This window comes from Ostrea edulis, chromosome 5 (assembly GCF_947568905.1).
Source record: "Ostrea edulis chromosome 5, xbOstEdul1.1, whole genome shotgun sequence".
NCBI classification, from domain to species: Eukaryota; Metazoa; Mollusca; class Bivalvia; order Ostreida; family Ostreidae; genus Ostrea; species Ostrea edulis.
In genome coordinates, this window is record NC_079168.1 from 24,652,675 (window position 1) to 24,666,235 (window position 13,561).

The window sequence follows — 13,561 nt, forward strand, 5'->3', positions numbered from 1 at the left end:
TTAGTGATCTCAACATCCTCGCTAATAATGCCAAAATTAAATCCTCACTAAAAATCCTACTTATATGGTACATTGTCTTCATATGGCAAGCAAAAATGATGGACTGATGAGAAAAAGATATTATACATTCTATCCTGGACACGTCACCAAAATCATTGTTCCCAATTCCATGCTGTTAGTCTAACTCCATTCCCTGTTATGTTTGTATAACGTCTAAACTCCCTGCTGGAGATCCCCCCCCCCCCCCCCCCCACAGTGTATCAGTGTAATGATACTGTATCTTACATTTCAATCAATCTCTCTCTCTCTCTCTCTTTCTCTCTCTTTCTCAACACCATTCTTTGTTTTATGACCCCATTTCTGAACACAAGGCATATCTACATGTATTTCCCATTACTCTCACAAAAGAGAAATTGTGGAAAGAGATAGACATACATAACAAAAATTATTCAGTATTCATAAAATCAGACAAAGCTTTGATGAATGCTGCTCTTTTTAATGATTTTTCTAGCAAAAAGTGATTCTACAAATTGTATATGATCCTGTAAATGCATCGTGGGTCATCTTCTTTATTCTTTAAGTAATTTTGTGTAGCAAGCATTGTGCAATGTACAAAATCTAAGCTCAGCCTTCTTGTTTTTGATTAATTGTTGTAAACCTAATTAAACATCTAGTAGTGAAACAAAAATTCAACTCTGAAAACTTTAGTGCTATGGTTCTACTATACGGAACATAAATTCACTCGACGTGCTTATTTTCACAATTTCTGATCTAAATCAATTTTCCAGATTTTAATCCGTAGTTTTAATATCTATTCATTAATATATGTTATAAATTGATTGCATTTTACTTTTACAGTAAAAACAGGAAATATTAAAATGCAGCAAAAACAAATATATACCATAAAAGTGGTTATTTACACGTAGGGAAAATTTACACTAATTACGCTGTCATGTAATAAGCGTGTAAATTTCCCCCATGCGTATAGGTATAAATATTTGATATACATCATAATAAGTTTAATATCAAGTATTTTTACCTCACTTGTAATGTTGGACGTTGAGAATCGCATACTTAACCTAAGTGTAAATAACCACTTTTACAGTAAACAGTATTGGATAAATTCAACAAATCCATACGGATATAAAACTTTTCAGGGACCTAAACTGAAAGCTGAGGTAGATTTCATGAGAAAGGATATTAGTCAGGAAAGTTATAAATAGTAAATTACACACCTTGATTTCCTACAAGAAAGAAAATTGTTATTTAGAAAGATAGAACAACAAAAAAACAGGATGGTTAGTTTGTGACCTAAAGAAAACTAAATATAGCAATACAGGATATATAAGTGATGTGTGATTAAACCACATCAAATACTAATGATTTTTTAAATAAAATAAATAGAAATTGTTCGTACAAGGATGTTTGGACACATAAGACCCCCCTAAAAATGACTGTCAAAACACCCAGTTGTAAACACGAAAGTCATATATGGACGCTAAATATACGTACATGTATGAGAATAACTGATAGATATTGGTATTAATATGTTACAACTACAAAGCCTTCATTCATATATCTTTATACAGGGTGTTAATTAGCTATAGATAGAAGTAAATGTTAAATAAATAACAAGATTTTGTACTCATTTGCTTCTAAAATGTTTCACACTTTTAGTAAGAGAGCCACATATTGTTCCAAGAAATTGCAAAACTCAATCATACAAAAACTGATTAAGTTTCATTTGATAAAAACATGAGGAAGTTCTTACATGTGTGCTCTCGTGGTGACGTAAAGGAGTTGGTTCAAATATGTACACTTCATTCTGATATGATGCTGCAATCTGTCACGAAAAAAGAAATCCATAAAACAGAATACCACAATAGGTAACATCAAAATGGAGAATAAACTTACAAACCATGTTAGGAAGAAAATTATATGGTTTTTGACAAATAAACAAATAATCTTAAAGGATGTTAATTAAATTGAAAAGGGGGATAAGAACAGAATGAAACACAATTTATCAACTGTGGGTAAAACAACTTACCTTCCCGCTGTCTGTGGAACAGTCAATGCAGTTGACCTTGACATTACCATGAGTAACCCCCGGTATAATCTGAACACGTTGGAAATCACTGGCCAAGACCACGATGTCACACCCAGCTGCATAAGCCTACAAAAAGAAGTTCATCATCAATTTCTAAAATTGGAGCAACAAAATGAGGAAAAGTTTATACTAAATCTGAGTTGCAGTTGTAGCTTTCCGTGTGAAATTTTTTTGGGTTAGACCAGTTATAAAAACATTATTTTCTTTGCACAAATTTGGTCAGGGTACAAATCATTGAAGACGAGTCCTGGACTCATGGTTAATAAGCATCTTGAGTCCCTTGAAAATTTGATGAGTCAAATTATTTTTGGGATAAAATAGATGCATACTAGTTTTGTTTGCCAACGATCTGTAAAACCTACCAAAGTTTACAAACTATACTACTTTCAATTCCAATAAAAATGGCTACCGGAAGACACACATTTAAAAATATAGATCCCCATTTGTAAAAAAAAAAAAAAAAAAAAAAAAAAGGAATAAATAAGTAAGATAAAAAAAATTAACTGCCAACGGCAAAATGTTTTTCACTCTGCATCTTATCTAATTATCTTTTTAATATAATTATATTCTAATTTGCACTTAATTTACGTAAAACAAACAAGTCGGATTGGGACACTTGTGAAATTGGTGGTATCATCTTGGTTCACTAGAGCATAACGTTTTACCTAGAATTTTTCTTACTACGAATTTTAATTAATACACAATATCAGGGCTTCTCAGTAAAATTATGATTTTTATTCAGAGTCTGAGACGCGTCCACGAGACTCATGATATCAGACAAACTTGCGTCCCAAATGAATTTTATGCATCAAGGATGCAGATTCTTGCATTAGTGACAACCCTGCTGATTTGGTATTTCATCTCAATATCAGTCTTCACGAAAAACTTTGTGAAGCACAGGCTCTTTGGGCCTCCCAGTATAATAATTTTGCAAGCCCAAACAATAGTTTAATGGTCCAAAATGTTTTTTCTAATTTGACCACTTGTCATTTGCAAGGTACAAGCATGTTCTACTGTAGGAAAATACATATCCAGATGACCATAGTTAAAGAACAACTGACATTATTATATCTTATTTTATTTTTCAACAGATGACATCAGAAGCTCATGTTCTACTGTGTTTTGTATACACCACGTACAAAACATTGTTTTCTCCCGAATTAAATCTCAGCAAAGGCCCACCCTCGGTCCAATGGGGCTTAACTTTTCGATCTCTTTTTCTCCTTGTACTACTGGGTTGTTTTTTTTTTTATTTATTTGGATCTGATGGTTGTGATTGCAAAATACGCTTGTGAGGTTTGAAATTTCCCTGACGAGTCCCCTCCCTACACGGGTTGAATATTATTTTTGTCCCTCTTGAAAATATTTCACTCATATGGAGACGTCACCACTGCCGGTGAAGGGCTACATAATTTAGGCCTATGCTCAGCGCTTATGGCCATCGAGCAGGAAGGGATCTTTATCGTGCCACACCTGCTGTGACACGGGACCTCGGTTTTTGCCATCTCATCCGAAGGACCGCCCCAATTAGTTGCCTCTTACGACAAGCAAGGGGGTACTGAGGACCTATTCTAACCCGAAACCCCTCGGGAATCCCAACACGGACATTGGAAGTTAATGTAAATATATAGTATGTGCATGTATTTTTTATATATGCACATACTATATATTTACATTAACTTCCAGTGCCTGTGCCTCCCTATACTTCATAAAAGGCAGGATGGTTGATCATTTTTCGATGCGAAATTTCATTGCTACATGTAAGTCATGACAAACTCTGAGTCAATCTCACGCTATATTTGTAATATATACAAAACATACAATAAAACATTTACAGGCCCTCCGGACTCCTGGGTTAAATATTTTTAGAAGCCCGATCCCGATTTTACCAATCTAATTAAAATTCGATCCTTTGATCCGCTCATCTACTATCGCTACACAAGGATCTAACAACTCTCCATAAGAGGTCATCTCAGATTGAACTTTTGCATTGACCAATCAGTGATCGGCTTGTAGCAATAGTAGATGAGCGGATCAAAGGATCTAATTTTAATTAGATTGCGATTTTACTGGCCTTGGGCGTCGGGCCACCGGTTAACGTCAAAGACTGCAATATTTTTACACCACTGTATCAAAATTTTAATATTAGGGACATCTTTCAAACATATTTTCCCATTCCACTTGTGTATCAAATTAAGAAAATTGTTTAAGCCCCATTTGAACTGAAAACTCTTAGCTTCAACAAAAGTTTACCCGTTTACTAAGTAGCTAAGTTAGTTTGCCAGTCAACTTGAACATCATTTATTAATTCATGTTTCTAATACCAGAGTATTTTTATATCTTCATGTTATCTTTAACACAATTTTTTTTAATTAGATGAAATTAGTTCTCCAGTGTTAGTAAAGTAAGTAATTTTTATTTAAAGTCGGAACTTAACTCCGAGACTGGAATTATTACACTAAAAAAATATTCTAGCACATAAAATGTAAAAATAAATTTTGTTATCTTCTCTTTTTTATATATAAATACTCTACAGTTCCACTACATGGTTGACATTCAGTCATGACACTGACTGAATCTAAAAATTAAAATCTATTGTGTATATTATTTTCCAGTTGTAAAGTGTTGTTGGTTGTTACGTTCCATTAAATCCATACTAAATCTGGCATCACTAATGTGGTATTTCATAATCATGAAAACATTTAGGACACCTCGATTAATTTATTCTCTGATGGTTACATTCCTGCAGTGAACTTCCCTGTACCTTCTACTACTAAATACACAGCATAAATACATTTTCCAACATTAGATTACAGATCAGGAAATAGAGGCCCTTCATTTAATTATGCTAATTCAATATGTCACCAGACAGATCTCATCTCTATGGATCATTTCCTATGTTATACATTATTGACAAACCAGACCCCCCACACCTCCTTTCGTTTGTCTTGCACTACGTACGGTAAAATGGATGCCTTCCACGCTCCCAACTGCATAGCATTGGTCTCCTGCATTGCATGCTCCCGTAAGAACTTGGTGCCGGTTCATATCAGTCGCGAAAGCACCAAAACTACTGTAACTTATGCTGTAAATAAAAACATCCCAATCATCTGACACATCGCCATATTGGATTGATTTCTGTGAGGGATAACTCGTACAAAAATTCACGATGACATTTAATTAATTCGTACTTCGGATGGTGTTCCGTCAATAAATCGATAGATTCTCTTTGTAGGCATTTTCACGCACACAAACTCCGATGAAAGCAGGTGATTTATATAAGCTTGTCATAAAACCATAGTAATATTCCAATACACGATTTCATTAGAACGATTCACAAAGTTGAAATGGCTTGATTCATTTAATCACAACTATAAAAAGCGACCATTCTCCCTCAGAACTTCTTAATGTACTTTACGTGTTTACAAAAAATTAAAGATTAAAATTTTAAAAAAAAATAGATATTGCAATATCTCTACAGATTGAATTTATTATCCGTATGTCACCAGCTGAAACGAACAGAATTTGGCTCTGTCCGTGTGTACTTGCCAGATCTAATTGCTGCACGACTACTCAACACAAACGATTGCTGTTCAATATTCATGAATAATCTTGAAATAAGCTTGTCATACTTGAACAGACTGTGATAATTTAACCTTTTATTTTCATTTCTTAGGTTTCAATTCTAATGACAACCTGACTCAAAGACATACCTCTGGTCTAATCAATAGATAATTAGCTTTTTAATTTCCAATATATATATATATATATATGTGTGTGTGTGTGTGTGTGTGTGTGTGTGTGTGTGTGTGTCTAACTCCAAATATAACTTAAACTTTAAATAACAAAATTGAAGGAGATGACATAGAAAGAAATGGTTGCTATTTGACGCTGGGCGGCAATAATATGTATATTTAAACAAAAACATATACATACCCTGTCTCCATTTTGCAGTAGTTTTTCCTCGGCCTATGTAATTCAGTCAATATATGCACAAATCCCTGTCGCTTAATCTTGGTAAAATGGCTCAGTAGTCTTTGGTCAATAAGACTCTGTCAGTTGTCTTTATAACTGTCATTCATAACAAACAGAACAGAATTGCGAAGTGGCCAGATCTTTGCGTTAAAATGTAAGATATGTAAAACAAATCGGCGCTAAAAAAAATACCACATGACATAGACAGATCTCTCTCTCACTCTCTCTCTCTCTCTCTCTCTCTCTCTCTCTCTCTCTCTCTCTCTCTCTCTCTCATAATCTATCGAAATTAAGAAATGATTACGAACATTCTAATTCACGGCAAACTTATCTCGTAATTCAAAAATGTGCTCGCTATATCGGAGGCGTACATATTGCAATTCTAATTAACATTGGTCATGGAAGACATTATATATGAAGAAAATTGACTCTTATTGGGGTTTATAGGTTTAATTCAGTTGTAATTTCTAGCACCCCCTTCCCTACACAAGGAAGAACACGGGGGGGGGGGGGGGTTCTAAGAAAAAGAAAGCAGGTTCCCCCACTCCACCCCACCCCTTATCTACGCCCTTGACAACGACTTTACACATTTATAGGCGTAATAATAAATCTGAATATTATAATATTCGTTTTCCCAGTTCGTTATCGTACACATCAAATCATAGATTATATATCGATATTGTCTTCGAAAACAGTTTCACAAAATCATTATATTTGTGTTAATCATCATTGATGATAAATGTCATCATCATCACCATCACAACCATCATCGTCATCATCATCATCATTTAGTTTCGTACATTATACATACATACATACACTGTGTCTTATGATGATAAAAATTCTGTATTTATATTCACCCACGCAAGTTCGCCACCGTCCGTTCACTGAACCAATGCACATGATAATCACAGAGCTGTTTACAAGATCAATATAGTTCACAATTTACCTTTTTCTAATTTCTGTTTAAACTAGCACTGTTAAAATCAACCTTATCAATAATGTACAGCTGTGAATAATCAACAACACATTGGATTTACTTACAGAGAAAACAAAAATCAATTTCATAGGACCTAGTGTTCTTCGATTGTTACGTCATACACTATATCTTAATGCAATCTGAAATAAAAAGTAAAATGCATGTCTGAAAATAGCTTACTTTTCTGCAAGTGCTGCTGAAAACACAAGGAATTCTGGACTTCACCTTTTATATTCAAGCTCGAAAACCAATAGGAATCAAGATTTGATGCGAGTTGAAAACACTTAAAAAACAAAATAAAATTAGAAAACAAATTACACGGGGAATTAGCCTACCAGCGCTCCTTACCTTGTAGAGAATTTCATGAAAATCAATAGACCTAGACTTTTCATTCCTGGCGAAAATTCACTAAGAAAATATACCTTAAATCTTATGCTAAAAGAATTTCGAAATATCGCTTTCATTGACCTTAAAAGTTGAAAACAATTAGGAACCGATCTTATAAAGATGAAGTGTAAATGAAAATGCAGCTTCAATCTTGTACCCATGCAGAAATTTCAGAATCTCCATTCCACTAACCCTGGCCTTTCATTTGTAATATTGAAATCAACCAATAATCCAGGATTTGTCTAAAGGTATCATTCCTTAAATGGGGGTAGGGGATAAAACATCAGCTTTAATGTTGCCCAGCACAAATCTAATTTCCATCCCAGAAAGCTATAGTTATTTGCAACCCTTAGAAAACTGATAGAAAACAACATGACATATCGCAACAAGGCATCCCCTTACAACATGACATATCATAATGAGGCATCCCGGCCCCTTACAACATGACATATCATAATGAGGCATCCCCTTACAACATGAGGGGCCTCCGTGGCCGAGTGGTTAGAGCATCGCGCTCAAAATCACACGGCCTCTCACCTCGATCTGTCGGCGCGGGTTCGAATCCCGCTCGCGCTGGTAAGTGAGGAAGTTTCCCAGTTTATTTTCGGAAGGTCGGTGGTCTCTTCCCAGGTACATTTATGTGGGTTCTCTCTTCCACCAATAAAAACTGGGCGCCGCCGCCATATAACTGAAAAATTGTTAAGTGTGGCGGAAAACATCAATCAATCACCTTACAACATGACATATTTATTGATATGTGGAAGTGAACTTCGACACCACATAATCTTCCACATCTGCATCATATTTGGATATCTTATTGAACATAGATGTTAACGGAAAACCAACAAGTCAACTTTATGACAAACAGGATGACTTCAGCTTCTCCCAACTCATTCGTTACGCTAGAACATGTTCTGCGTATCATAAATTTTTAAATCAAGGCAGGATACTGACAAACAAGTTGATCTTACAAGGGTTTCAACACCCTCGTTAAAGTCAACATTTCGCAAATACTATGGTCGTTATAACGATCTAGTTTGTCAATACAACATATCATTGGGTCAAATGCTGTCTGACGTGTTTCATACCAATCGTTAGGACGTTAATAGAGCTCAAGGCGGATGTGACAGGTCAACAGGAAATGCTTACTCCACCTGATCCCACCTCTGGTGTGTCACGGGGTCCTTGTTTGCCGTACTCTTAATTTTGCATTCTTTGTGGAATTTATGAGATTGATCACTGTTTCTTATATTCACTTTTTCATTGAATATTTGATATTCATGTTAATTGTTGAGAAGAAGAATCGTAAAAGCAATATTATCGGTGAAAAAATGCTTTAAATGTGCATGTATTATGATTGTAAGCTGGGTCACCAACCTCTTAATCGTATGAAAAAATTAACCAACGTCACTGCATGGAGAAATCTGACGCTTCGTATGTTTTCCGGAAGCTGAAGTGTTTGAATAAAAGATTTTATTCATTCATAAGTAACAAGAACACCAATTGTAGTATCTGAATACACGATAAATATATGTGAAATTCATTTTAACATTCATATGAGTTCCAGATAGCCATTGCGACTATCGTCAGCTGGATACAGAAATGCCGTTTGTTGTTTTTGTCCAGGTGTTAGCGGGGGTGCAGTAGGGGTTAGGAGGACGTCAGTTTGTGGCGAGGGGGACTCGATATCGTCCTCCACGACGGAATACACCGAGGACCTTTTCTCTCGTTCGAGTTCGAGTGTAAGTTCGGAAACAATCGAGCTTTGACGATTGGTTTTCTCCACGAAATACAACTCACTCTGTTGTCTAATAAGTTCCCTTGTGGTGGATCTCCACTTGAAGACGAAAATCACAGCAACAACAAGAAATAAGGACAAAACTGTTGCTAGACCAACGACGACAGCCATGTATTCTTCAGAAAAAGGGGATTCGTTCACCGCTTTGTTGTAATTTGTTTTATAAAGACCCTCCTTCGCTATGGTAGGAGTTATCATAGTAGTTCTAACATTTGTTTTTGATGCATCTATTTCGTGTTTTTCTGTCGTTGGATTATAAAAAGTCAGCGTGATTGTTGACGTAGTGATGTCATTTTGATTTTCTTTTGGCGGGAAACTGGTCGTTGAGAGGATCGTGTTTGTCTGGATTTTCGCGGTGGATAAAGAGGTTTTCGCTGTTTTCGGATCTGGATTGTCTGTGTGTCGTTTGGTTGTATGAACCTTGTGATACTGCCCCAGGAATTGCAGGTTTAAACCGGGAACCTTTAGCGTCGCTATATTGATATTTGTTTTTGGCGAGTCTGAAAAAGAAAGTGGAAGAATGTGCATAGCATGCTATCAACTTGAACAAAATAAAGGTAAAATGTCACAGCAAATGATTATTGTTTAAATGTAATCAAATGTTACAAAGTGCATACCTGAACTGCAGTTACACACGTAACATCCCAAAGAATTAATACGATACCGGCACGGACATTGTTCATTCGCTGAAAAAAAAGATATTCAAATCACTCCTATCACAAAGACTTACAAAAGAAGGAAAAAAAAGTAGATAGGCACTGAAAACCACTAGTTCCTACCTATAAACCCAGTTTGCATGGGATTTCCCATGGGGATATTCCCGTAAATATTGTTCCCGGATGTTAGACAACCCTTTCCTGTCAGCCTCCCTGAGCTGACCGCCATGGGATTGATGGCATGCATGGAGTTCTCCAGTAGATGTGGAAAGAAATTATTAACGTCCATCTTCATGCCATTTCCAATAACTTATAAATAAAGTCGTTATTTTAAAGGTGTCAGCTTAATAAAATAAAATATTAATTAATATTTTGATTTATTTTTTTTTACTTTAATGTACCCAATTAAAAAGAAAATGATTTACCTTGCCCGCAAACAAGTTGAAGTTGAACAAAGCAAGAGAAAATTCCTAAAAAATACATCACAAATTTCATTCCAAAATTCCACCTCTCTTTGTTATGTTCCATCCATGTTTGACAATTTTCCCGTACTAGGCCACGCAAATAGAATGTTCATTTACAGCAATCCGTACTGTTTCCCACGAAAAAAATATTACAAACAAAACCAACAAAACACTCTTCGCAAAAATTCATGTCAATAAATCATGTCTTCCAGAATAAATTATTTATCTTTTTGCATAAATGAAAAATATGAATCCTTGTTATTACATTGATCAATGGTTGCCTAGGTAAAGCGTAGTATAAAACAAATAAATAAGAATTAGTGGCCTAGCTTGCAAGTACTTCACGGGACAGGTGCTTGAGTACGCCCGATAAAGCTGCAGTATGTATCACCACTCGAGGGCTGAATTCTTGGACAGATAAAATGAACTTTCATATTAAAAGTTCACTGCCTCTCATGCAGTGAGCAAAAACAAAATTTCAATTGTTTTAACTTTGCAATACATTTTTTTAAAGTACGTTTAAGGCTAATTACGTAACATCCTTATGTAGGCATTTCCTGTTGTAGTGTTGGTTTCCTTTTGTTTAACTAAAATTATCCATTTTTGAGGTTACATTGACCGTAGAAAGTAAACAGTGTTGGGAGATTCCGCTGATAGAAGGTAAAGCTGGAAACCAAAATAGGAAAGGACAGAAATAACACCGTGACGCCGAGAGGACAGAAATAACGCCGTGACGCCGAGAGGACAGAAAGAACGCCGTGAGGACAGAAATAACACCGTGACGCTATCAAATAATGAAATGTAAATCCCACTGACTGTCAATTCATTAAAAGCACACCAATCAGAAATTGAAGCATTTTAATTTCCAAATATACATAGAAATGAGTTTTCCCCAATACCGAAAATAAAATTACTTTTATTCATTTTTTTATGATTTTGGTTCACAATATATATAATAAGATCACATTATTGTAAACACCCTATCAGCTGGTATGGAGAATGTCTCAGTAAATCGTGGACTTCAGTGGCGAACTTAAAGGGGGCGCAGCCGGCGCCCCCTCCCCCCAATTGTTTTTTTTTTTTTTTTTCAAATTTAAGGTAAATCGTGGTATCTTGTTTAGAACAATGTACTAAACGATAAAGCGAAATAAATGACAAAATCTTTTCAATTCTTGAATTACTTTATTGGGAGAACTTAATTTTTTCCAAAAACCCTTAAAATTTGTGTGGAGGCCTGGGGGAATCCTGTAGACCGCTCATGTCCCAGGATAGAGAGGCCTGGAGGAATCCTGTAGACCTCATGTCCCAAGAAAGAGATGCCCTGGAGGAATCCTGTAGACCGCTCATGTCCCAGGATAGGGAGGACTGGAGGAATCCTGTAGACCTCATGTCCCAGGATAGGGAGGACTGGAGGAATCCTGTAGACCTCATGTCCCAGGATAGAGAGGCCTGGAGGAATCCTGTAGACCGCTCATGTCCCAGGATAGAGAGGCCTGGAGGAATCCTGTAGACCGCTCATGTCCCAGGATAGAGAGCCCTGTAGAGAATCCTGTAGACCTCATGTCCCAGGATAGAGATGCCCTGGAGGAATCCTGTGGACTGACCATGTCCCAGGAGAGAGAGGCCTGGAGGAATCCTGTAGACTACTCATGTCCCAGGATAGAGATGTCTTGGAGGAATCCTGTGGACTGACCATATCCAAGGATAGAGAGGTCTGGAGGAATATTGTAGACCTCATGTACCAGGATAGAGAGGCCTGGAAGAATCCTGTAGACTGACTATGTCCCGGGATAGTGAGGCCTAAAGGAATCCTGTAGACCGCTCATGTTCCAGGATAGAGAGGCCTGGAGGAATCCTATAGACCTCATGTCTCAGGATAGAGAGCCCTGGAGGAATCCTGTAGACCGCTCATGTCCCAGGATAGACAGGCCTGGAGGAATTCTGTAGACCTCATGTCCCAGGATAGAGAGGCCCGAAGGAATCCTGTAGACCTCATGTCCCAGGATAGAGAGGCCTGGAGGAATCCTGTGGACTGACCATGTCCCAGAATAGAGAGGTCTGGAGAAATATTGTAGACCTCATGTCCCAGGATAGAGAGGCCTGTAGGAATCCTGTAGACTGACTATGTCCCAGGATAGAGAGCACTGGAGGAATCCTGTAGACCTCATGTCCCAGGATAAAGACGCCTGGAGGAATCCTGTGGACTGACCATGTACCAGAATAGAGAGGTCTGGAGGAATATTGTAGACCTCATGTCCCAGGATAGAGAGGCCTGGAGGAATCCTGTAGACTGACTATGTCCCAGGATAGAGAGCACTGGAGGAATCCTGTAGACCTCATGTCCTAGGATAAAGACGCCTGGAGGAATCATGTAGACTGACCATTTCCCAGGATAGAGAGGCCTGGAGGAATCGTAGATTGCTCATGTCCCAGGATAGAGAGCCCTAGAGGAATCCTGTAGACCTCATGTCCCAGGATAGAGAGGCCTGGAGGAATCCTGTAGACCACTCATGTCCCACGAGAGAGATGTCCTGGAGGAATCCTGTGGACTGACCATGTCCAAGGATAGAGAGGTCTGGAGGAATATTGTAGACCTCATGTACCAGGATAGAGAGGCCTGGAAGAATCCTGTAGACTGACTATGTCCCGGGATAGAGAGGCCTAAAGGAATCCTGTAGACCTCATGTCCCAGGATAGAAAGGCCTGGAGGAATCCTATACACCGCTCATGTCCCAGGATAGAGAGGCCTGGAGGAATCCTGTAGACTGCTCATGTCCCAGGATAAACATGCCTGGAGGAATCCTGTAGACCTCATGTCCCAGGATAGAGATGCCCTGGAGGAATCCTGTAGACTGACCATGTCCCAGGATAAAGATGCCTGGAGGAATCCTGTAGACTGACCATTTCCCAGGATAGAGAGGCCTGGAGGAATCCTGTAGACTGCTCATGTCCCAGGATAGACAGGTCTGGAGGAATCCTATAGACCTCATATCCCAGGATAGAGATCCCTGGAGGAATCCTGTAGACCTCATCTCCCAGGATAGAGAGGCCTGGAGGAATCCAGTTGACTGACCATGTCCCAGGATAGAGAGGCCTGAAGGAATCCTGTACACTGACAATGTCCCAGGATAGAAAGGCCTGGAGGAATCCTGTAGACCGCTCATGTCCCAGGATAGAGAGGCCTGGAGGAATCCT

The 13,561-nt window shown here is 37.8% G+C and overlaps 2 protein-coding genes across 3 annotated transcripts in view; both read right to left on the reverse strand.

Moving 5' to 3' along the window:
- Window positions 1-5,246, reverse strand: part of LOC125649336 (dmX-like protein 2) — a 71,308-nt gene extending 66,062 nt beyond the window's left edge. The window contains exons 1-3 of one of the 2 annotated variants that reach the window (XM_056165547.1): window positions 5,069-5,246; window positions 2,048-2,173; window positions 1,772-1,843 (exon numbers count right to left, since the gene is read on the reverse strand). In XM_056165547.1, the coding sequence (XP_056021522.1) occupies window positions 1,772-1,843; window positions 2,048-2,173; window positions 5,069-5,155 (285 nt within the window). In that variant the 5' untranslated portion in view covers window positions 5,156-5,246. The remainder of the gene's footprint in view (window positions 1-1,771; window positions 1,844-2,047; window positions 2,174-5,068) is intronic. The other variant, XM_056165546.1, reaches the window with a different exon arrangement.
- A 3,658-nt stretch (window positions 5,247-8,904) lies between these two features.
- Window positions 8,905-10,739, reverse strand: LOC125650721 (uncharacterized). Its single transcript, XM_056165548.1, has 4 exons — window positions 10,328-10,739; window positions 10,026-10,211; window positions 9,864-9,932; window positions 8,905-9,746 (listed from the first exon to the last, which is right to left on the reverse strand). Exons 1-4 carry the CDS (start codon window positions 10,428-10,430, stop codon window positions 9,001-9,003), a joined length of 1,104 nt encoding a protein of 367 aa, XP_056021523.1. The 5' UTR covers window positions 10,431-10,739; the 3' UTR covers window positions 8,905-9,000.
- Window positions 10,740-13,561: the final 2,822 nt, after the last annotated feature.